The sequence below is a fragment of the Pezoporus occidentalis genome, unplaced genomic scaffold, assembly GCF_034315485.1.
Source record: "Pezoporus occidentalis ecotype Australia unplaced genomic scaffold, CSIRO_AGI_Poc_V1 ctg344, whole genome shotgun sequence".
Lineage (NCBI taxonomy): Eukaryota > Metazoa > Chordata > Aves > Psittaciformes > Psittacidae > Pezoporus > Pezoporus occidentalis.
In genome coordinates, this window is record NW_026915419.1 from 175167 (window position 1) to 198342 (window position 23176).

Consider the following 23176-nt stretch of genomic DNA (forward strand, 5'->3'; position numbering starts at 1 on the left):
ACCTTCGCTCTATCGCGACAGCCCTCCCCCAGGCTGCCGGCACTAGGAACCTTCGTTCTATCGCGACAGCCCTCCCCCAGGCTGCCGGCACTAGGAACCTTCGCTCTATCGCGACAGCCCTCCCCCAGGCTGCCGGCACTAGGAACCTTCGCTCTATCGCGACAGCCCTCCCCCAGCCTGCCGGCACTAGGAACCTTCGCTCTATCGCGATAGCCCTCCCCCAGGCTGCCGGCAACAGGAACCTTCGCTCTATCGCGATAGCCCCGCCACCCCCAGCCGAGCTCCAGCCACGCGCGCGGGCTCCCCTTCCGTCGCCATAGCGACAGGGCAGCGCCCCCGAGGCCCCCGCGGGGCTGTCCCGACCGCGCCTGACGGACCCGGTACCGACCGCACCCGACAGACCCGGCCCCGGCCCGCGGCCACCGGGACCCCGCCGAGACCGGACCCGGCTTCGTCCCGTCCCCCGCGGAGCGCGTCGCTGACGGAGGACAGGGGGCGCTCCTTGGTGACCGGCGGCGCGGGCAGCCCTGGGGCCTTCCGCAGCGGTGTCGGCGGCGCCGGAGGCGAGGGCAACGCGGAGGGTGAGCGCTGTGCCGGGGCCGGGGTAGGCCCGGAGGGGCAGCGGGGAAGGCGGAGGGCGCTCGGCGGGCCGGGGCCGGGAGCGCTTTGTGCGTGCGGCAGAGCCGGAGCCCTGCCTGAGCCCCTCCCGCCCGCAGCATGGACACGGACCTGTACGACGAGTTCGGGAACTACATCGGGCCCGAGCTGGACTCGGACGATGACGACGATGAGATGGGCCGGGAGTCCAAGGACCTGGATGAGGTGAGCGGGGGGCACGGGGCGAGGGGCAGCGGCCCACGGGAGCAGGGGACGAGCACCGCGGGCTCCCTGAGCTGGCAGTGATTCCTTTTGCATGCTGGGCCCTGGCCCTGCAGTGGTGGAGTTTGAGTCCTAAGGATCCAGAGGGATCTAGTTAAAGATCACAGGGGGGTTGGACAGGTAAGCTTTGAAGGTTCATTCCAACCCCAGCTATTCCACGATTCTGAGAGTGGAGTTGGTTTGTAAAGGATTCAGGAAAAGCTGCCCTCCTGTTCCTGGGGTAACGGGAGAGACAAAGTTCCTGTTGGAGTCACAGAGCAGGGAGCTTCTGCACCTCCAGCTGTATTTGGCTTTTGGAGGTTCTGCATCCCTTCAGTGAGGTCTTCAGGCCTTTAGTGCCAGTGCTGCAGCAGCGTGGCCAGGAGCTGTGTTCTGCAGTGCTAAAGGCAGAGCAGGCTCCACAGGCACCAGAGGAGAGCGGCAAGGGCAGGGGGGACAGCAGAAGTTCCCTGGCTGGGTTGTGGCTCTCTTTCACTGTATGACACCAAGCCTGTGCCTTCTGGGCTGACTGGTGTTTGTAAAGCACTTCGGTGCAGGCAGCAGCTCAGTGTGAGCATTGGTTGCAGCTCGACGATGATGACGATGATGATGATATGGGGGACCATGATGAGGACCACCCTGGGATGGACGTGGTGCTGCATGAGGATAAGAAGTACTATCCCACCGCTGAAGAGGTCTATGGGCCCGAAGTAGAGACAATTGTACAAGAGGAAGACACGCAGCCTCTCACTGGTAAGTGGTGTGGAAGCAGCAAGTTGGGTATGGAGGGAGAAGACTCTTGATGGATCCTTGGAAAAGAGGAACTAATATTCCCTTCCCTTCTCCCCACTGGTTTTAATGCCCCTTTCAAATTCCCTTTAGCCCCAGGAGCACATTGACTCTTGCTTGTCCAGCGGTGTGCAGGGTTTGGCACTTGGGATTATTACAAATGCCAAACAATGTTTTAAAGAGCAGATACTCAGCAGATCCTGTCAAGATCTTGAAGAAGAAATGAAAACGTGTTCAAGTCATCTCATTTGTTCCTTCTGTAGTAGAACAGTTTGGTTGGCAGGGTCCTGCGATGATCGTCTGGTACAACTGCTTTTATTTAGGAAAGCTAAGAGCATCTGTCAGCTTGAAAACTGTGTATCTGTGTGGGTCCCTGTGCCCTCTGGCTGTTTCTGAGCCAGCTGGGTTCAGGGGCTCTGGTAACTGCGTTCATTGTTCTTCCTCTTGTTTCCAGAGCCTATTATTAAACCTGTGAAAACCAAAAAGTTCTCTCTGATGGAACAGACGTTACCGGTCACTGTCTATGAGATGGAGTAAGTAACAGAGAGGGGTTTAAGGGTGGCCGGTGGCTGTGGTCCCTCACTCTTGCTTGCTTGCAGGCAAAGGCAGAGGGAGGCAGAGTGATGCGTGCTGTGTGGAGGAGGCACATTGCAGGGGACATTGGTTTTGTTTCTTACTGATAGCACAGTAGAGCTGAGGGCAGCCATTTGCAAGGTTTTTGCCCCAAAACCGAGTGGAAGGCAGTAGCAGATTAACCATTTGACAGTTATTTTCCCTCCACAATATGCAGCACAGTGCAGGGTTTTCTGAAGTAGAATGTAATTTAACCTTGGCAGCTGATCTAGAGCTTGGTAATGGGAAACCTCTGTGGGGCAGTTTTGCTGAAGGCAGATTTCCTTCACTGGCTCAAGAAGTACTTACACGGTCAGTATGTAGCACACCTCAGATTGGGGCATTTTAGGTTGATCCCTGTGACCGTTGGCCTCCTGCTGTCTCAAATTAATTCCTATGTATCCTGGAGGAAACCTGCTCTAGTGGAAGGTGTCCCTGCCCATGGCAGGGGTTGGAACTGGATGAGCTTTAAGTTCCCTTCCAGCCCAAACCAGTCTGGGATTCTATGAATTTCCGTGCTGCTGGATATAATATCTCACCCAACTTTGTTAAGGAATAAAACCTGTTGTTGACTTCCTGTATTAAAAATATAAGCTCAGCATCGACGTCTGTTGTCGCTGGGTGGAGGGGCTCTGTATCCTCACATAGTGTTTCTATACGTTGTCTTCTATTTGAGGATGAACAGATTGAGCTGCGTGAGTGTCTCATAAGCTCCTCTTTCCACATGCCCCTTTGTGGCTAGTCAGAGCCTGTTCCAGCTTTTAACTGTTGTATTCAAGTGGAGATCCCAGAGCTGGATGCAGGGTGAGCAGCAGCTCCCTGTGTGCCAGGCCCCAGCGGGAGCTGTCCCTCTTCCTCCCAGTGAGGATCCTTTATTTTCCAGCAACAGAATTTCACTGGAGTTTGTATTCACTCACTTGGGTACTTGGATGTCTGGGATCTTTATGGAACGGCTGCTTCTTGGGGCTGTTCCCTGATACTGTCAGTATGGCTGTGCTCGTTTATCCAAGAGGTCTTTGATATAGCCAGATAGGAACTGAAGAGCCTGCTGGGTCTTATTTCCTTAAGCAATTCATTTTGCTCTTGGTCAATGTCCTGTACTCTTCATCAGCCACCCTTTTCGTGATCCCTGTGTCCTCTGCTCATTCCATCTGTAATGAATTCCTCCTGTTTGTTGATGTAAATGGTTAGGATGGCACCAAGAGAAATTCCTTGTGGGACTTAGCCAGAAACCTGCAAGCTTGGTATTGATTTCCCATTTAGCCTTATTTTCAGACCAATAAGCAAGATTTTAGTCTGTATTATTATTGATTTTTGCATTTATTTTTTAGCTCTTAATCCAAATTTTGCATGTTAAAAAGTCAACCACATCAGGGAAAATTAAATCTTTGTAAAATGAGATTATTTGACAGCCCTTTATTTCCTGTAGACCCATAGCACTGGATCCATGTTTGTAGCTTCCAGTTATTTTTTAGGGTAGTTGGGAATTTGGGATCTCAGTAATATGTTGGACAGGATCCAAGCAACTGATTCTAAAGAGATTTAAATCCCATTACTGTTTCCTAGAGCCCCTGAGAACATCCCTGTTTTAGGACCTGAAAATCAGAACTAATAGTCTATGGAGGCCCCTGGTTACCTTTTAAAACTCCCTGGGGTGCTTGGTACCCAGCTCTGTGATTTACTTGACGGCCTGCCACTCCTTGAGTGGAGAGATTTCATCATCCAAGTACATGAATGTGACTTTTGCTCCCATACTGACGAGAAGAGGAGAAAAATACTCAATAATATTCCATTGCTGGCAGTTTTACCAGCTCTATATCCTCCCACCCACTGCCATCTGTCTAGGACTCCAACTTTCTTGTCCTCCCCATCTGGAAAGTGGGATTCTTCCTCCGCAGGGCACTGGCAGAAGGAAAGTTTGGAGAGGATTCGGGGGGACCTTGGATAGAAAGTGTAGCTGAAATGGCACCTGCTTTTCTTAGATGCAGCAGAAGCTTCTAACAGTCTTTTGTGTTTTATTCCTCCAGTTTCCTGGCAGATCTGATGGACAACTCAGAGCTAATTCGAAATGTGACTCTGTGTGGGCACCTTCACCACGGCAAGGTAGTGTGGGCATCCAGCCTGGGTCGGTGATAGCAATGATCCCTGTGTTGCTTGCTTTAAGTCTTGCTCTAGACCTCTCACTCCCTGCAGCAGCAGACTGTCTGCTCCTCTTGCTAACAGTTATTTCTAGGTTTTAGTAATGTTTGGGTTGGAAGGGACCTTAAAGCTCATCCCTGCCACGGGCAGGGACACCTTCCACTGGAGCAGCTTGCTTCAAGCCCCTGTGTCCAACCTGGCCTTGAGCACTGCCAGGGATGGGGCAGCCACAGCTTCTCTGGGCACCCTGTGCCAGCGCCTCAGCACCCTCATAGGGAAGAGCTTTGTCTTAAGAGCTCATCTCAGTCTCCCCTCTGGCAGGTTAAAGCCATTCCCCTTGGCCTGTCCCTGCAGGCCCTTGTCCAAAGCCGCTCTCCAGGTTTCCTGTAGCCCCCTTAGGAACTGGACCTGCTCTAAGGTCTCCCCTTCAGGAGCCTTCTCTTGTCCAGGCTGCCCCAGCCCAGCTCTCTCAGCCTGGCTCCAGAGCAGAGCTGCTCCAGCCCTCGCAGCAGCTCCGTGGCCCTTCACAAAGGTTTTCATGAAAGAAAACCACGTGGAACTAACAACATGCTCAGCTTTCTGTGTCCTGCTACTACAGGGATGGGACTGTGCTTGTATTTCTCTCTCTGAATGTAGTCACCTCCTTTCTCTTGATACTTTCCAGACTTGTTTTGTTGACTGCCTGATAGAGCAGACACACCCTGAAATCCGGAAGCGCTACGACCAGGATGTAAGTGTGCTTTTGGTGTATTCCTGCCCTGAGGAACGTGGGTTGGCTTTTACATTCAGTGGGAGCATGACTGTATGTGGGTAGCGTGTGGTTTAGTGATTAGAACGTAGGATTGGGCAGGCAGAGCTCAGTCCTGATTCTATCTGTCACTTTCCACCTTAACTCTGTCTAAGGAGTTATTATGTCCTGCTTCAAACTTGATATTTGGTACCACTTTGTGATATTCTGACTTTTGTTTTGTCTTTGCAGCTTTGCTACACTGATATATTGTTCACAGAGCAAGAGGTGAGTGAGCCTTGTAGAGCAGGCAGTGATTTTTATCCAGTTATCTCATGCTAAACTCACAGTTACTTGCTGAAGGCAGTTCCATCTTCCATTTTAACATCTTTTTGTGCATTCCACATTCTGATTATTTTCTTCATTGATGTTTGCCTCAGTGAGATTCCCTGGTCCAACTTTCTTCCATTTCCTGCAACCCTCATCACGTATGATTTTATTTATCTGAGATGATAGCCTGTGTAGTGTTGAAGATCTATAGAAGAATTATCCCGTTTGGATAACTCTTCTTTTCTTCCAGAGGAAGAGGTGGAAGGGGCTCACAGCAGTGCCGGATGAGGGCAAAAATGATGATTTCAAAATACACATGTTTCTCCTTGGTTTCCTTTGATGGGAACCCCTAGCTGGGTGCTCTGACTCCATGTGTTGGGGTGTGAATGGGAATCTTATTTTGCCCTACTTGCTAAATATTGCTATGACCAGAACAGCCCTATGAAGCATTTATTTTCTCTTCATCCTAATGTTCTACTTCATACCCTGTATGATCAGATCTTACTCCATGAGGAGTAACTTGGCAGCAGCAGAACGGTGAAAGCATAGAAAAGCATGCATATTCTATCTCTGGTGTTGCATATTGTACTTCTTCAGCTGGAGCCAGGGGTGGATTGGGCAGTGGTAGCTCACCAGTCTGCGCCAGTATGGATGAGTGAGTTGCAGTGCTCAGGATGTCCTGGGTGGATGTTTACTTCTTTCCACTGTTTCTGATTTTCCCTTGGTCATCTTTTGCATCTTTACATGGTCATTTTGCTTTCTTTTAATGGATAATCCTGGTTTCCTGTCTTTCAGAGGGGAGTAGGGATCAAGAGCACACCGGTGACGATTGTTCTGCCAGACACCAAAGGGAAGTCTTTTCTCTTCAACATCATTGACACTCCAGGTGATTGGGTAGTCCTGAAAATCCTGGTTTTGGGATGCACTTAGCTGGAGGCAGCAGATACATGGCCATGTGAATCCAGATTTGTCATTAATAATCCTCTCTGGTCCTCTGGGTAGGGCTGTGCACAGGAGCAGAGCAGTAAAAAAGTGTACAGTGATGCTTAATGAAGGTCTTCAAAGAGCTTTTGTGTTGGATTGTGTAGCGTTGGAAAGAATCCATACCCTGAAACCTCACTGATTCATGGAATGCCATGGAAACATGGAAACCCATGTGTTGGTTTGTGTTTTTTACAGATGATTCCAGCCTAGTCCTGAGCCTTTAGTTAAGTTCATTCTGAAATCACATCCAGCAGTAAGGAGTAGCTGGCCTAATTGAGGGCCAGTGAGGCTGAAAATGTGTTTCACTCAAGTGTACAAGAAGCACACACAGAACTGGATTTTCCAGGTATCACCATGCAGTGGAGGCTGTGCTTTTCTCAGATGCTCTTGCCCCACAGTGAGACTCTTGGCAAGTTCCCTCAGGCCTTTAGCAAGCTCCTTTTGGGGGGACATAATTGCAGCTCTGTGGTAAGAAACCAATGCCAAACTTTAGGAATGAGGGTCTTGGGACACATCTGTTGAGTTACAGCTCAAGATGAGGGAGGTTAGAGAGCAGGAGGAGACTGGAGGGAGAGGCATCTGTTGTTCTTTGGTAAGAAGCAATCTTCCTCCTTTTCCTGAAGTACTTGCACGGAGTTGTGAGAAAAACAGGAGCAAATGTGAGGAAAAGCGCCTGTTAAAACAAGTTGTTGTGGTTATTCTCAAAAAATAGCATTAGAGCTGAAGCAGATCCCTACCCAGAGCTTTGGCAGCCGCTCTCGGGTCCCTGTCTGAGGAGGAAGCCGTCTGTCTTCTGCCTTGCTGGATACCAGTGACCAGAGCAAGCTGCAGAGCAGAAGGGTGGCTTTCCACCCTCTGTGCTGCTGGTGCCAGGGCTTGCTCTGGTTCTCACCCCTCTTTTGTGTTCTTGAAGGTCACGTTAATTTCTCTGATGAGGTGACCGCTGGCCTTCGTATCTCGGATGGTGTCGTGCTTTTCATTGATGCGGCTGAGGGGGTGAGTGCCAGGTTTTCCTAGGGGTGAACTTCAGAAGCAGTTCCTCTGGACTCATTGTTCCTGCCTGAGGATGAAGGCCTGGGCTGGGTTCAGCTTTGTGGGCTGAAGGGTTTTTGGAGGACGGTTTGGGAAGCAAGAGTGTTTTCCAGCCAAACCAGGCAGTCAAGCCTCTGGCTTCAGTGTCCAGGGCTGACGTGATGTGTGTGACCTGCAGGCTGATTATCTAACTTGTTTGCATCTCAATCCCTATGATACCTAAAATTGAGCGGATTATTTATATCAGAGAAGTCCAAGGGGTAGGATTCAAGGAATTTGGTTGGGTTAGCACCTACTTCTAAATTTCAGGGTGATGAGCTGATTGCTGGTGGCTGAGCTTCGACTCTTCTAGACTCACAGCCCTGTGTGTAAGGGTCGCTGCTTTGTCTCTCACGCCCTAGATAGCATCTTGTGGAGGGCTTTCACCAGGGGTGTTTGTGCTCTTACTCCCTGCAGGTGATGCTGAACACAGAGAGGCTGATCAAGCATGCTGTGCAGGAAAGGCTGGCAGTGACTGTGTGCATCAACAAGATAGACCGACTGATCCTGGAGCTGAAGTTGCCCCCTACAGATGCTTATTACAAACTCAGACATATTGTAGATGAGGTTAACGGGCTGATCAGGTAGGGGTGTTTGGGATGATGCGTTGTTGGTGCTTGTTGTCCCTGTTCTGTTGCAGGTGCTTTGCTCTGTGAGCCCTTTATGTGCCTAAAAACTAATGAGTTTGTCTCTTGATACATTGAATTGTAGAAAACGGGGCAGGAGGGAGCATTGGAAATCCATCTCAACCAATATATTGAATTAGGATTGGCTCTTCATGGCGAACTTCTTAGGATCAGCTCTTTTTTTCCTTTATTAAAAAGTAGGGAAAGCAGACATATGACCAGAGCAGGGATCTTCTGTACTCCCAGATGTCTCAAATAAACTGAAATTGTCCAGGCTGAATCCCAAACTGTAGGTTGAGATGTCTTAAAACTCCTACACATTTGTTACAAAACTAGTAGGAACTTGCTGTCCCAACCCCTAAGAGAGGCTATGATATTGCTATGGTCAAACCTTGCAAGATCCTGCTCAGAGGAGGGAGGCACATCTTTGGCTTTCACAGGGGCAATGCATCATTCCTGTGATTCTGCTGCATCCAGGTGATTTCCTTAACAGCATTCTCCCCTTCAAGTGTGTAATTTCCACACGAGCTCACTTGCATGTCTCCCTGTTCGATTGCTGCTGGCATCAAGCAGCTCGAGCAGGGTGATTTATCCTGTCTAGCACTCCTGTGAACTCACTCAAACTGTTACGAACCAATTCTGTCCCTACGTTAATTGCCTTGCATTATCATTTCCCTTGCTTGGTTGACCTTCTTTTAGGGGAAGAAAAACTCAACCTGTCAAAAAATACTTGTGCTGCTGACTTTGATGTTCTGGGTCTTTAACTGTTTCTTTGCACACTGATATTTCTTTTGTGCACATGAATCTTTGGAAGTTTAGCATCATAAAATGATACTGACTCTGACATTCCGATGGCAAGCATGCTGCAGCCTCTTTTAAGATGCTCTTTGGCAATGTAGAACCCTTCCTTGCCTGTCACATACTGCTGTTTGGTGTGGGAAGTGGATTTAAGTGTCTTCTTTGGTTCATAACATTGATTTGTTTCTTTTTTTTTTCCCCCTTGTCTCTAAAAACTGTCTCCTCTCAGCATGTATTCCACGGATGAGAACCTCGTTCTGTCTCCCCTTCTGGGGAACGTGTGTTTCTCCAGTTCACAGTACAGCATCTGCTTCACGCTGGGATCTTTTGCAAAGATTTATGCAGACACATATGGTGAGGATTATCCAGAAACCTTGCACACTTTTAACATCTCATTGCTTGACCTTTTCTGTTGAGGTTTTCTGAGCTATTTAGCTTCAGCTTTCACTGCACGTGTGAGGCCAGGATATGTGTTCTGAAATTTGTAGGAGTTGAGAACTACTGCAGATCTGAAGCCTGGGTGGTAAACAGCAAAGCTACAGTTCCAGGGTGGTTTTAGCTGCATAGTTTCTCCTGAGAAGTGTTTCTTGATTCAGAAGCCACTATTTTTTACATAATCTTAAGCATAAAAACCAAGTCCTGCCGTGGCAGTTGGAGGCAAGTGGATGTGTTGTACTTTTGCCACCTTCTTGCAACAGCCCAGTAGTGAAGCAGTTAAGTTCTGCCTGCCTTTTCACACAGGTCTCCAGAGTGTGGGACTCAGCTGCAGCCGGGCACATGCTTGGCCCACAAGGTTTTGCTCTCTTGCCCTCTTTCTTTTTTAAGAAGCTGTCTTCTTCTGGCTTTGATTTAATTTGCTGTTCCCCAGGTGCCCACTCAAGGCAATCTGCCACTTGTAAAAGCAGGCCTTTTGCTTGCATTAGCCAGCTGTACAGCAGAGGTTTTTGAAGTCTGACACTGGGGAGTTTAGGGTGATCTGTAGGATCCCCATGAGCAGGGGAAGAAGGATGTTGTAAAGCAGCTGGCCCAGCTCTTGCAAAGAAGTTAGCCTGAGGGAGGATGGAGTTATAGGGGTCAGGGACTGATGTGGCAGCATTATCACGTGTCCTCATGAGCTTGGGGAAGTAAATGAACTCCCTGGGCATCACAGTATTAACCCAATGCCTGCTAGGATGGTATCCCTTTAGGGAACTGATAAAGATGCAGGGTGCAGGCACAGTTGCTAGGAGATGTCATCCATGTGGGGCAGACACAAGCTGAATGGGTGCTTGAAGTCAGTAGTATTCAGTTGTGGCGAGCAGGGATTTTATGTGCAGCCACCACACTTCAACTCACATGAGTTAGGGCAGTTTAACTGTCAAATCTGCAGCCACCATGAAATTTCTTATGCTGCACATCTGCCCACAGCAAAAGCTTGTTTGGGAAGTGCTGTAAATTGTCACTGCTGTCTTATTATTTGTAAATTCACCGTGACAGCCAAGCACTGCAGTGTTCCTTCAGCACTTGCCTGTGTGCTTAGTGCATCAGCTGAACAAGAGAAAAGAACCTGGAGATGTTCAGCAAGGCAGAAAGTGCTTGTGATAAGCCTGTGGGGCAGATGGGCTGTAAGCAACCCCAGCACCTTGGCACTCCAGCGTCAGGGTGCAGTGTTAATGTTTGGGAAATGAAGCAGATGTGCCTGGGCTCCTGCACACACACCTTGTGTGTAACTGAGAGAGTGGAAATCTTCCTGAGAGGTGGGTTTGTGAAGCCACAGTGTGCGTGGGCTGCTGGTGCCATCCACAGGGGACTGCTCTCTGCTCACCTCTCTGCTTGGTCTCCCCAGGTCAGGGAGTAATCGTATATTCAGAGCTGGGACCAAGTGGTCACTCATCAGCACTGGTCCCTTAAATCGAATCTGCAGGGGTTTTAAGAAAGCCAAGAAACAAAGATTTTTGAGGTGAGAGAAATGCAGTGACATCTGAGAGGCTTCTGTCTTTTTTTCCTTTAGGAGATATCAACTATCAGGAGTTTGCAAAACGGCTCTGGGGTGACATCTACTTCAACCCAAAGACGTAAGAAGCCTGTTTAAACATCTATTAGTTTATGGCTGGGTTTTCCCCTCCTTTCCATGTCAGATGTGGACTAGGTGACCACCCAAGCTCCCTTCCAGCCTATGCTAGAGAAGTGTCTGGGAAGGGTTGAGTCAGGCCTCCTTAGCGTGGGTCCACGTGGTCCTGCTGAATCCCATAAGCAGGAGGAGAGAGCCTCCTCTGGCCTTCATTTGGAGTAAGCGTGACTCCTGTGCCCAAACAGCTTCCCAGGAGGACTGGGAGGGGGAAGATAATGTGGGAAGAGCAGAGGTTGTGCTTGCAGTAGGGGTGCTTGCAGGCTCCTCAGGTCTCTCTTTGCTCTCCCAACAGCCGCAAGTTCACTAAAAAGGCCCCAACGAGCAGTTCCCAGCGCAGTTTTGTGGAGTTCATTCTGGAGCCCCTGTACAAGATCCTGGCTCAGGTACGTGGTGGCTCATCCTGCCTCCCACAGTCCCAGACGGGAGCAGCTGAGGGCTGGCTGCTGGAGTGCCTGCAGTGGGTTCTTCACAGATTGGGTCTGGGGGTGCAGAGCAATGGTGAGCAACTCCTTAGCAGTTGCTGCTTGGAAAGATAGCCCTATATTTGCACAGTTAATCAAACCACCTTTGCTCTCTCTAGTGCACTCTAATACCAGCCAGTGAGTTCTGTGCGAGCTCTAAACCAGAGCAGGTCAAGAGCCCTGATGGTGATTGCCAGGGTGTGAAGCTGCACCTGAAAGCCGTTGACTTGGACCCCTGCAGCAAAGCTGAGCGTGGTGCTTGGTGTCTTGCAGGTGGTGGGGGATGTGGACACCACCCTGCCCAGGACTCTGGATGAACTCGGCATCCACCTGACCAAGGAGGAATTGAAACTGAACATTCGGCCCCTCCTGCGGCTCGTCTGCAAGAAGTTCTTTGGGGAATTCACAGGTAAATGCTCTTTGGTTTCCCCTCCACAGTCCTCCCAGCACACAGCACCACAGTTAAGGGCTGTAGTACAGCCATGGCGTGCTCACTTGCACAGATCCCTTCTTGGCTGTCCAGATATAACATAGTAAACCCTTTGCCCAAAGGACAGCTTGAGACACTGCTCACATCTTCCCCTTGGCTGTGGGTGCGCTGCAGTCAGAATGGCTTTGCCTTGTGTAGGCTGGAGGCCATTTTTTCTCTCTCCACTGCTTAATCCTGTCCTCATGCAGTATTACTCTTCCAGGCTTTGTGGACATGTGTGTGCAGCACATCCCCTCCCCAAAGGTGGGAGCCAAGACCAAGATCGAGCACACCTACACCGGTGGAGTCGACTCAGATCTAGGGGAGGCCATGAGTGAATGTGACCCTGACGTAAGGAAACTCTTCTGCTTTGCTCGGAGGGTGCAAAAGCAAATGTGGCCAAGTGTGCTCTCACTGCCTCAACAGGGCCACTGCCCTCCTAGGCAGCCATCTGCACACATTTGACTGGCAGCATTGTGAAACCTCTCATCCGATAAGGAAGCAAATCTCTTCACTCTGAGAAACTTCAGTCGCCTGCCGGGGCAGGCCTGGAGAGGGAGAATTGTTTGGCAGTGCTCAGAGGAGAATAGGGCTAGGTCAGGACATTGGGGCACGTGGGAGCTGCGGGGTGATTTTGTGTCCTTTTGTTGCCTTTTTGTCCCTTTTCCTTGAAGTTTGAGTGTGTCTCCAAACTCTGAGGGAACTCATCTGAATTACACTGATAAAAATAACCCTGAATTAGTTAGTCAGCACCTTTCCTATCAGAGCCTTGCAGAAACCTTCCTCCTCAAACAGCTTGTACTGAGCTGTCATTCCGAGTTGTCTAGAGCCACCAACGCCAGGCAGCAGCTTAGGGAAGGGAGGAGTTTGCCCAGGACTTTTGCTCTGGTGTTTGGGGAGAAAACAAATCTCTCATTTTAACGAGTTGTGATAAAATTATACTGTGGTGACTGGCAACCAGATCACCAGGGGTGGAGGGACATTATGGGACTGAAAGCTGTGAACTGTGGAGGCTCACGTGCTCTGCCCTGAGCTGGTTTGCAGGCCAGGAGATGCCATTCCTCCTCATGGCCTTGTCCTAACCACTATTCACTGCTTCACACGAGGAGGGAAAGCTCCAGAAAAAGCCACTGAAGTTGTTTTAGGGATCTCCACACAGGGCAAGGAGATGTAGGACTTCCAGGGGAAGGAAATGAAGGACTTGGCAAGTCAAAAGTAATGTTGCTAAATTCCAGCCCATTAATCCCTTTGTATCCATGAGTCCTGCCAGGTCTGTGTCTGTTTCTTGACTGCGTTTTGAAAGAGGCTTATTTCTGTCTTTCTCTGTCATGGGAAGGGTCCACTGATGTGTCACACCACGAAAATGTACAGCACAGATGATGGCGTTCAGTTCCACGCCTTTGGCAGAGTGCTCAGTGGTACCATCCACGCTGGGCAGCCTGTGAAGGTCCTTGGGGAAAACTATACCCTGGAAGACGAGGAGGATTCCCAGATCTGCACCGTCGGACGCCTCTGGATCTCAGTGGCAAGGTATGGAAAGCTATGGCAGTGCTTGTTTGGGAGAGAAGTCACCTGGAGTGGTTGCTGCCAGGGACACAGAGGGAGAGAGTGCTGGAAGGGGCCTGAAGCTGCAGGGGTGCTGGAGCAGCTCTGCTCTGGAGCCAGGCTGAGAGAGCTGGGCTGGGACAGCCTGGAGAAGAGAAGGCTCCTGAAGGGGAGACCTTAGAGCAGCTCCAGTGCCTAAAGGGGCTGCAGGAAACCTGGAGAGGGGCTTGGGACAAGGGATGTAGGGACAGGGCAAGGGGAATGGCTTTAACCTGCCAGAGGGGAGACTGAGATGAGCTCTTAGGCAGAAGCTCTTCCCTGGGAGGGTGCTGAGGCGCTGGCACAGGGTGCCCAGAGAAGCTGTGGCTGCCCCATCCCTGGCAGTGTTCAAGGCCAGGTTGGACACAGGGGCTTGGAGCAAGCTGCTCTAGTGGAAGGTGTCCCTGCCCATGGGAGGGGTTGGAACTGGGTGGGTTTTAAGGTCCCTTCCACCCAAACTGTTCCATTACATTCTCCTGCTTTTCAGGTATCACATTGAGGTAAACCGGGTTCCTGCTGGCAACTGGGTGCTGATAGAAGGAGTGGATCAGCCCATAGTGAAGACTGCAACTGTCACGGAGCCTCGGGGCAATGAGGAGGTAACTGTGCATAGCTGGTATCCCTCAGCCATACAGGGAGCCAAGGGGATAGAATGCATCCCAAAAACTCAAGGTGTGAGGTTAGAGAAACATCTGCTGAGGTGCCAAGGTTCAAGAACCACTAAGGGAAAGGCAACAGCTTCCAAGGTTGTCTCTAACTCCAGTGACCACCTAACGATGCAGCTTCAGCTCTTTGTCCTTACCTGATTTCAGGCTCAGATCTTCCGCCCTTTGAAGTTCAACACCACGTCTGTTATCAAAATAGCTGTAGAGCCAGTCAACCCCTCAGAGCTGCCCAAAATGTTGGATGGCCTCCGCAAAGTCAACAAGAGTTACCCCTCGCTTACTACGAAGGTATTTGTGGTGTATGTGGGCCTGTTCCCAGCCCATGCTGTGGGCTGCCTCGTGGGCTGATCTTAACTCATTTTCCACTGTTGGTTGTTTTTGTTTGTAGTGTGGTTTTGTTCACGCTGGTGCAGTTGATTTCATAAATCAGGTGGAAATAGCAGAAAACTGTAAAGCCAGCAGGGAAAACACACACCTTGCTGTGCCAGGAGGCATCCTCCTGCAGAGCACATCAGCGCTCGCAGTCAGGAAGGGCTGTGGGAGCTTTCCTTGGCATGCTCTGATCCTGACCAATTTATTTAAGGCTGATGCTTCCTCAGGCTCCTGTAGGAGCTGGGAAGGGAAGGGCCTGGGAGCAGGAGAGCTGTCAGTTGAACACCTCCCTCATCTTTCAGGTGGAAGAGTCTGGGGAGCACGTGATCCTGGGGACAGGGGAGCTCTACCTGGATTGTGTGATGCATGATCTACGGAAGATGTATTCGGAGATTGACATCAAGGTGAGGAAATACCATGAGGGGGCCTCCAAGGAACCTGGAGAGGGGCTTTGGGCAAGGGCCTGCAGGGACAGGCCAAGGGGAATGGCTTTAACCTGCCAGAGGGGAGACTGAGATGAGCTCTTAGGCAGAAGCTCTTCCCTGTGAGGGTGCTGAGGCGCTGGCACAGGGTGCCCAGAGAAGCTGTGGCTGCCCCATCCCTGGCAGTGTTCAAGGCCAGGTTGGACACAGGGGCTTGGAGCAAGCTGCTCCAGTGGAAGGGGTCCCTGCCCAGGGCAGGGGTTGGAGCTGGATGGGCTTTAACATCTCTTACAACACAAACCATTCCATGATTTTATACCTGGAACTAGGCTTAAGTGTTGCTGTCTTGTTTGAATGAAGAAATTAGTAAAGCTGCCTGTGCAGGCCTCAGTGGGTCATACACGACACTGGGTAAAACACTTGGCAGAGGAGCCAGTTTTCTCTTGTAGGTGTTCAAAGCTTTCAAACAATCTCTTCAAAAACAAAGTTCTTGAACCCCTTACAAACCTGTTGCTGTTATCCCAGGTCGCCGATCCGGTTGTGACGTTCTGTGAGACAGTGGTGGAAACATCCTCCCTCAAGTGCTTTGCTGAGACACCCAACAAGAAGTAAGAGCCTGTGGGTGAGCTGGGCATGGGAGAAAGGCCGGAGGGGTTCACTGGTGACAGGCTTTGTCCCCTCCAAGGGGTCTGTTCTTGATGGCTCTTGTCCAGACCAGTGTTGTGTGCCTGAGTTGACAGCATTCTGTTGCAGCAGCTCTGCTGAGCTCAGTAACACACTGGTGTCCTAGGGATGTTTCTGTGCTTAGCAGGAACTCTCACAATGGAGGCAATAGAGACAGATCCACATCCTTTGTAGGAACTCTCATAATGGAGGTAATAGAGACAGATCCGCACCCTCCTTTCTTTTACCTACATTTCTCACCTTCTCAGCAGTTTTGTGGTGTTCTAAAGGCTAGGAGGATCCTAGAGAAGGAGCCAAAGAGCCCAGTGCAGCCTTCAGGAGCTCCCCAAACCTTCCATGACAAAAGTTTTGTCCTCTCATACTTAATCTTGCAATGGATGTGTTCCTTTCCAGTGGTGCACTGGAGCTTTACAGCCTGGTCTCATCTTCCTCCTCCAACAATGCATTATGAGATTCACATGACTGAAGGAGGGAGGCCTTGGGAGGGAGCACACAGGCTGAGTAGGAGGGTGGAGATCTGGGAGCACAGGACATTTTAATACCTTTATTCTCAGGGAAATCATGATCCATCCTGTGCTGAAGATGGCTTTCCTGTGTTCCCCTGTGCCTCCTGGTTCTTCTTGCCCTCTCTTATTCCCATACACTCTCTCCATAGTTGGCAACCTTATTTCTGGGAATGGAAAAGTTCCAGCCTTTGGTCAGTCTTTGAACTGTTGGGCATAGTGGAATGACTTGCTCTGGGAACAGGTTCCTCACATTGGTGGGGTTCTCCAAGGCAACATCCCATATGTCAAACACAGTGAATGTGAAAGGCTTTCCTAGAGGCTTATTGCCTGGCCCATGGGCTTCCCTCTGCAGCCTGGACATCTGGCAGGTGGGATGGAGCCACGCTGTCCCCCAGCAGTCTGCTTCTGGAGTGACCGGACTTCAAAGAGTTGTTAAGCACATGGGCTGTCTTTACAAGCAGGGCAGAAGGACACGGATGGCTTCATCTCCCCAGCTGTGTTCAGGGCAGTGCACAGTCCCTGAGGTCCTGCCAGTTAGTCCCATTTCCATCAGTCTGCAGACTAATTGCAACTGTCTGCCTCCTCAGGAACAAGATCACAATGATTGCTGAGCCTCTGGAGAAGGGACTCGCAGAGGACATTGAAAATGAAGTGGTCCAGATAACATGGAACAGGTATGACTGATGCAGGGAGAGCAAGAATCCAAATCACTGAGTGGGGGAAAGGGAATGCTGGGATCTGCAAGGTGCACAGTATGAGTCCACAGCCTATAGGCAGGGGTCCTGTGTTCAATACTGCTGCCAGCTAGTGGTGAGCATCCCTGCTGCAGCAAATGAGTTGTTCCAGGTGAAAAGCTGAGACTGTTTTATGCCTGGGGGGAGCAGGGTGGTAATGTTGTGAGTGCAGGTCAGGTACCTGCTTCCTAAAGTTTCTTCCTTTCTTCTTCCATCAGAAAGAAACTGGGTGAATTCTTCCAGACCAAATATGACTGGGATCTGCTGGCTGCCCGTTCCATCTGGGCTTTTGGGCCAGATGCAACTGGCCCAAACATCCTGGTAGATGATACACTGCCCTCAGAGGTGAGAAACGCAGGCAGGGGGTAAATTTCAGTGAGACATTTATTCTGTGATGCCAAGAGGTGACTGCTCCTTCCAGAACAAGGTTCTAATGCAGTTGGAGTGCTCATTGCTTTGTCAGATCTCACATCTGCTGTACTTTCTCCACCATACTCCTACCTTGGCTAGGAAATCACTTGTTACTATTCTGGTGTTACTATTTGGGTCAGTGTCCTCAAAATTGGCAACTAATTGGTCTGTGTTCCAGCATTACCAAAATAGGGATTCTTAATTTATAGCTCTAGATGCCAGACTCTGAAGATAATGCTCCTGAGCTGTGAGAGGGAGAGATGGACACTGGGGGTATATGGAGACATTGCTGCTCTTCTAGGAACTGGCTGCTTTTCTAGGAACTGGCTTTTGAGCACTGCAGTGTGTATGTTACTGTGTTGTGATGCAGGCTTGGTCTCTGAAGCAGTCTGTCTGTCTCTGTAGGTGGATAAGTCGCTGCTGGGCTCTGTGAAGGACAGCATTGTGCAGGGATTTCAGTGGGGGACGAGGGAAGGACCTCTCTGTGATGAATGTAAGTAAGCCTTCTGTGGAGAAGTGGAGCTAATAAGATTGATGAAATGCTTCCATATCTGAGCACTGGAGTGAGTTTGCTGGTGCAGTCCTGCAATGGCCAGCTCCCTTCTCACATCACAGCTGGGAGTGCTTGAAGAGGGAGATAAGAGGACTTCTCCCTTCATCCTGGCTGCAGATGCCACCCACAAGCAGCTCTGCTTGGCTCTACTTGTGTAGTTGAGGTGCAGACCATTGAGCACCCTGCAGAGATCTGCTGCTGAGCTGTTTGTGTCTCATATGCAGGGTTAGGGCATGGTCATGCATTCCCTGCTGGAATTCAATGTAGGAGAACTTCTTCCAGTGGCTGTAGGTGTTTGGGTGTTCGCTGTGTGCTCAGGCTCTCTGGGGATGTGTGTTCTGTGCAGAGAACATTCCCCTGGGGTCACTTGCTCTCTTTTCTGCCCTTCCTCAGTGATCCGCAATGTGAAGTTCAAGATCCTGGATGCAGTGATTGCTCAGGAGCCGCTGCACCGGGGCGGAGGACAGATCATCCCCACGGCCCGCAGAGTGGTGTATTCTGCTTTCCTGATGGTGAGCACTGCTCTGGGAGGACAAAGACTGACCCTTGCTCTGTGCCAGCACCAAGGAGAGTGGGCTGCATGTGTGCTGCATGGTCTGCCCCAAGGATGTCAGTGTAGGCTGACTCATTCATCCATTAACGTTTCCAGCTCCCCTGTGGGCTGCCAGACGGGTTTTACAAGTGATCACGTTCCAGTCTGGCTGGAAACTTGTGTGCATCTGCTCTGTCTCCCCTTTTTGCTACAGTTTGGCTTGCTGGGAAGGGTGGGCGTGAGGAAGAGGGAAGCATATGACTCATGGCCAGGGGAAAAGCTCCTTTCAGTGTTGGTAGCCATGGGGCAGCAGGAACCCTTCCATCCCAGTCAGGTGCTGCATTTCACCAAAGCGTGCCAGTCCCTGACTCTTCGAACCAAGTTGTGTTGGTGCTGCTGGAGGCTCAGTGGCTTGTGTCCCTTTCTCCTCACAGGCTACCCCTCGCTTGATGGAGCCCTACTACTTTGTGGAGGTGCAGGCTCCTGCTGACTGCGTGTCTGCGGTGTACACGGTCCTGGCCCGGCGGAGGTGAGCTGCTCTGACCACCCACCATCACCTTGTATTGCACAGCAGCAACTGCTCGCTTGGGATTTGGGTTGCTAGAGATGATCACAGTCCTAGCACTGCTTGTAAAGCAAGGGGAGAGAGTGAAATCTGTACAACGTGACAGCTGAAAGCTTCCTTGGCTGATCCCAGCACCTGTGCTGTGTGGCGAGGGAATGTCCAGGATCACATCCTGCCTTTAGTTTGTGCCTCGTTCTTCCTGAGCGTCAGAGAAGAGAACGTATAAAGGGGTATGAGACCCTACCTGGAGTACTGTGTGCAGCTCTGGAGCCTCCAGCATGAGAAAAATGTGGACCTGCTTGAGCAGGTCTAGAGGAGGCCATGGAGATGCTGTGAGGGCTGGAGCAGCTCTGCTCTGGAGCCAGGCTGAGAGAGCTGGGCTGGGGCAGCGTGGACAAGAGAAGGCTCCTGAAGGGGAGACCTCAGAGCAGCTCCAGTTCCTAAGGGGGCTACAGGAAACCTGGAGAGGGGCTTGGGACAAGGGATGTAGGGACAGGCCAAGGGGAATGGCTTTAACCTGCCAGAGGAGAGACTGAGATGAGCTCTTAAGACGAAGCTCTTCCCTATGAGGGTGCTGAGGCGCTGGCACAGGGTGCCCAGAGAAGCTGTGGCTGCCCCATCCCTGGCAGTGTTCAAGGCCAGGTTGGACACAGGGGCTTGGAGCAAGCTGCTCTAGTGGAAGGGGTCCCTGCCCGTGGCAGGGGTTGGAACTGGATGGGCTTTAAGGTCCCTTCCAACTCAAACCAGGCTGGGATTCTATGACATGTAGGAAGACTGATCTTTGTGATGTGTTGGCAGAGGCCACGTGACGCAAGATGCTCCCATCCCAGGCTCTCCTCTCTACACCATCAAAGCCTTCATCCCAGCCATTGATTCATTTGGGTTTGAGACAGACTTGAGGACCCACACGCAGGGACAAGCCTTCTCGCTCTCTGTCTTCCACCACTGGCAGGTGAGTCCATATCCTGGTGCGATGGGGAAGTGGGACATGGTAGGACCAGGAACCAGGTAAGTGCTCTCAGTAGAGCTCAGTACCACAGCTCATGCAGGCAGTACTCTGGAAAACATCCTCAAATGGGTCCCAAGCTGGGGAGGCTTTGTACACCAGCTGTTAAGTGTCTACCAGGAATCAATGGCTTTGTTCCATGTCACATCACCCTTTGCCCTAGTAAGGAAGTGCTGAATGCTGCTGCTTGCTGGGTGTGAGGGTCCTGTAGTGCCTGGAGAGAGGATGTCTTCATCTGGAAGAAGGGAACCTGTTTGGGTGCATTCAGTGCTCTGCAAGCCATGGGTTGTCACACTTCACTTTGCCTCTCAGAGAAAGCTTTTTAAAACTATGCAAAACGGGGTTTGGGACAAAATACTGTCTGCTGACCACTCTGGGGCAGATGAGGTTGCGTGGGAGCTACCAGTGTGAGCTGCACAGCTACTGTGGTACAGGCAGGTGAGAGCAGCAGCAGCCATCTGAGCCCCAAGAGCTGGCTTAAAGGTCAAGATATAAAAGCCTGAGGCTTAGCTCTGAGGAGAATAAACATGCTTTGTAGAGAGGGATGTGCTGACTGGGGGTTCTGGTTAGCAGGATCTCAGAGGTCTGTCAACACTGTTCAGGGACTGCTCACCACAAGTGATGTGACAGCTTTTCTGTGCCAGGAGAACAGATGGGGCTGGTGTGCCAAGGCTTGGGGTGTCCACAGAGCCCTTGGCTGCTTCCTGTTGCAGTTCAGGTTCTCCAGGAAGCTAAACCAGCCCCTGGCATCACTCTCATGTCCCGGCCCTGTTACAGATTGTGCCTGGTGACCCCTTGGACAAGAGCATCGTCATCCGACCCCTGGAGCCCCAGCCAGCCCCACATCTGGCCAGAGAGTTCATGATCAAGACCAGGCGCAGGAAGGTAGGTGTGGGAGGAATCCCTGTGGTGTCCCTCTGTCCATCCACCCCAGCAGCTGAACTGTTGCAGTGTTGTCCCTGGGGCCTCCTCTCTGTTCCTGTAGTGGACCGATGTCATTTGTGTCTCTTCTCTCGCTCTTGATCCCCAGTGCTGCCTGTTGGTGCCTGTGGTGGTCCCAGAAACCACTCATCTGGCAGCAGCTCCAGGCAAAGTGGGGTGCTGCAGCATCACTGAGCCCTGTTCCCTGCTCTGATCCCTCCATGGCCTCATTTAGCCCGTTTATCCTGCAGGAAAAGCAGCAACCAGTTTCTGTGCTGATTTAGTGAACTGGACTTGGGGGGTTGGAGGAGCTCCTGGGACCGCAGGGTGAAAGGAATCAGGCTCCCCTTTGGGAGAGCAGTGAACTGCTGGATATGCTCAGCAGCAACCACACGTCTGCAGCTTCCTGAGAGGCAATGGGATGTCTTCAAGCTGCTGAGGAGTGCCTCGTGCCTTGCACATTCTCCTGCTTTCTCTGGAGCCTGAAAATTTATCTTGCTGTGGGACAACAGGGCTATGGGTGGAATCTGCTGTGATGCCTGGATGAGTGCTGGCTGCCAGAGGAGTCATGGAATGGTTTGGGTTGGAAGGGACCTTAAAACTCCCCCAGTTCCAACCCCCTGCCATGGGCAGGGACAGCTTTCACTTTCATTGAGCTCATCTCAGTCTCACCTCTGGCAGGTTAAAGCCATTCCCCTTGGCCTGTCCCTACATCCCTTGTCCCAAGCCCCTCTCCAGCTTTCCTGCAGCCCCTTCAGGCACTGGAGCTGCTCTGAGGTCTCCCCTTCAGGAGCCTTCTCTTGTCCAGGCTGCCCCAGCCCAGCTCTCTCAGCCTGGCTCCAGAGCAGAGCTGCTCCAGCCCTTGCTGCATCTCCATGGCCTCCTCTGGACTCATCCAACAGCTCCATGTCCCTCTTGTGCTGCTGCCCCAGGGCTGGATCAGGACTTCAGGGGGGTTTCACCTCTGGCTTTGTGGTTCCCCTGCAGGGCTTGAGTGAGGACGTGAGCATCAGCAAGTTCTTCGACGACCCCATGTTGCTGGAGCTGGCCAAGCAGGACGTCGTTCTCAACTACCCCATGTGAACGTTCCACTGCGGCGTGAAGGCTGACCTGAGACCTGGCAGGCGTCTGTCTGTCCTTCCCCCTCCCTGCTCGTCCAGCCCTGGCTCCTGGATGCTCTGGGCACACAGAGAACCTCTCCTCAGGTCACTCTTTCATGGCTATAGAAGTCTCCTTGGGCATTCCTGGACTGTGCCTGCTCCATACAGCCCGGAGCACTGCTGTTTTTAGTGTCGTTAGTCTTCAGCCATTGTGGCTTCCAGTGAGGTTTTCCCTTTGGATGGGCTCTCTCCAGGCACAAGGGTTATCCCTGGCTGCAGCAAAGCAGTGAGAATGTGATGTCAGGATTCCTAAGGAGTGTAAACATGAGTCAAGCAATAGAGCTTGCTCTTAACCCTCTCCTGGCTGCCAGGGGAGCAGTTTTGCCTTGTACAAAACATGTCTTTGGGCAGCTGAGGGAGGTGGGAGATGCTGGTGGTGGGAGGGCTTTACCAGCCTGTCCAGGAGAAGCAGCAAATGTGGCTTTTACCTTTTTGTACCCCTTTTGAACCCTTGTAAACATTTAATACAAGTTTCCAGGTGGGGCTTAGTCTTACTGTACCCAGAGCACTGGAGAAGCTCTGCCTTCACTGGTGCTTAGAGCTCACACTGTCCTCGAGGTCCCCTGTCCCCCAGCCATCCCACTCCTGCATGTAGCTGACTGACCAGCCCTGGATAGTCCTGTCCCACACTAAGGTTTTCTTCCTTTCTTGCTAGGTCTCATTTCTCCTGCTGTGCTTTCAGGTATCCCAGCAGCTGCTTGTGCTCCAAAGGGGTTTTAGTGCTCCCTCTGTCCTGCCCCAGCTCCAGCCTCTGCCCTGGGTCTGCTCCAGACCACATGCTGGGAAACCAGGGCTGGTTTCCATCTCCTGGGTGGATTTATGGGCTCTGTCTGCCTTGGCTCTGCTGGAGCTGCTCCCCCCCCCCCGATTGGCCCCTCCTTGCTGCCATTTGTGCTGGATTTGCCCATGGCAGCCTGGTCCAGCTCAGGCCTCACCTCCAGGAGCCTGCCCCAGAGCATCCCTGTGCTCAGAGGGGCTTGAGGCGGCTCATGGGGGTGTGCAGCACCCTGGGAGCAGAAGATAAAGCCAAGGACACCCCCCCACCACCCCAAACTTCCTGGTTGCTGGTGGAAACTGGGAGGCACTG

General features: G+C 51.4%; 1 protein-coding gene across 1 annotated transcript; it reads left to right on the top strand.

The window, feature by feature from the left end:
- Window positions 1-449: 449 nt before the first annotated feature.
- On the top strand, window positions 450-22559 carry EFTUD2 (elongation factor Tu GTP binding domain containing 2). Its single transcript, XM_062629961.1, has 28 exons — window positions 450-581; window positions 717-822; window positions 1446-1611; window positions 2102-2180; window positions 4287-4362; window positions 5063-5128; window positions 5378-5413; window positions 6251-6341; window positions 7353-7435; window positions 7928-8094; window positions 9164-9288; window positions 10925-10988; window positions 11337-11427; window positions 11779-11914; window positions 12198-12325; window positions 13311-13504; window positions 14046-14157; window positions 14371-14511; window positions 14898-14999; window positions 15543-15625; window positions 16795-16881; window positions 17160-17286; window positions 17758-17845; window positions 18299-18417; window positions 18872-18966; window positions 19801-19954; window positions 20786-20893; window positions 21917-22559. The coding sequence occupies exons 2-28, from the start codon at window positions 718-720 to the stop codon at window positions 22010-22012; spliced, it is 2919 nt and encodes a 972-aa protein (XP_062485945.1). The 5' UTR covers window positions 450-581; window position 717; the 3' UTR covers window positions 22013-22559.
- The last annotated feature ends 617 nt before the right edge of the window (window positions 22560-23176 follow it).

What these genes read in the sequence shown, in the direction of transcription:
- EFTUD2 (XM_062629961.1), top strand. Translation starts at nt 718, where the DNA reads ATGGACACGGACCTGTACGACGAGTTCGGGAACTACATCGGGCCCGAG. An exon ending in AGTCCAAGGACCTGGATGAG is followed by an intron (nt 823 to 1,445) that starts GTGAGCGGGGGG and finishes CATTGGTTGCAG; the next exon opens with CTCGACGATGATGACGATGA. An exon ending in TGAGTGAATGTGACCCTGAC is followed by an intron (nt 12,326 to 13,310) that starts GTAAGGAAACTC and finishes TGTCATGGGAAG; the next exon opens with GGTCCACTGATGTGTCACAC.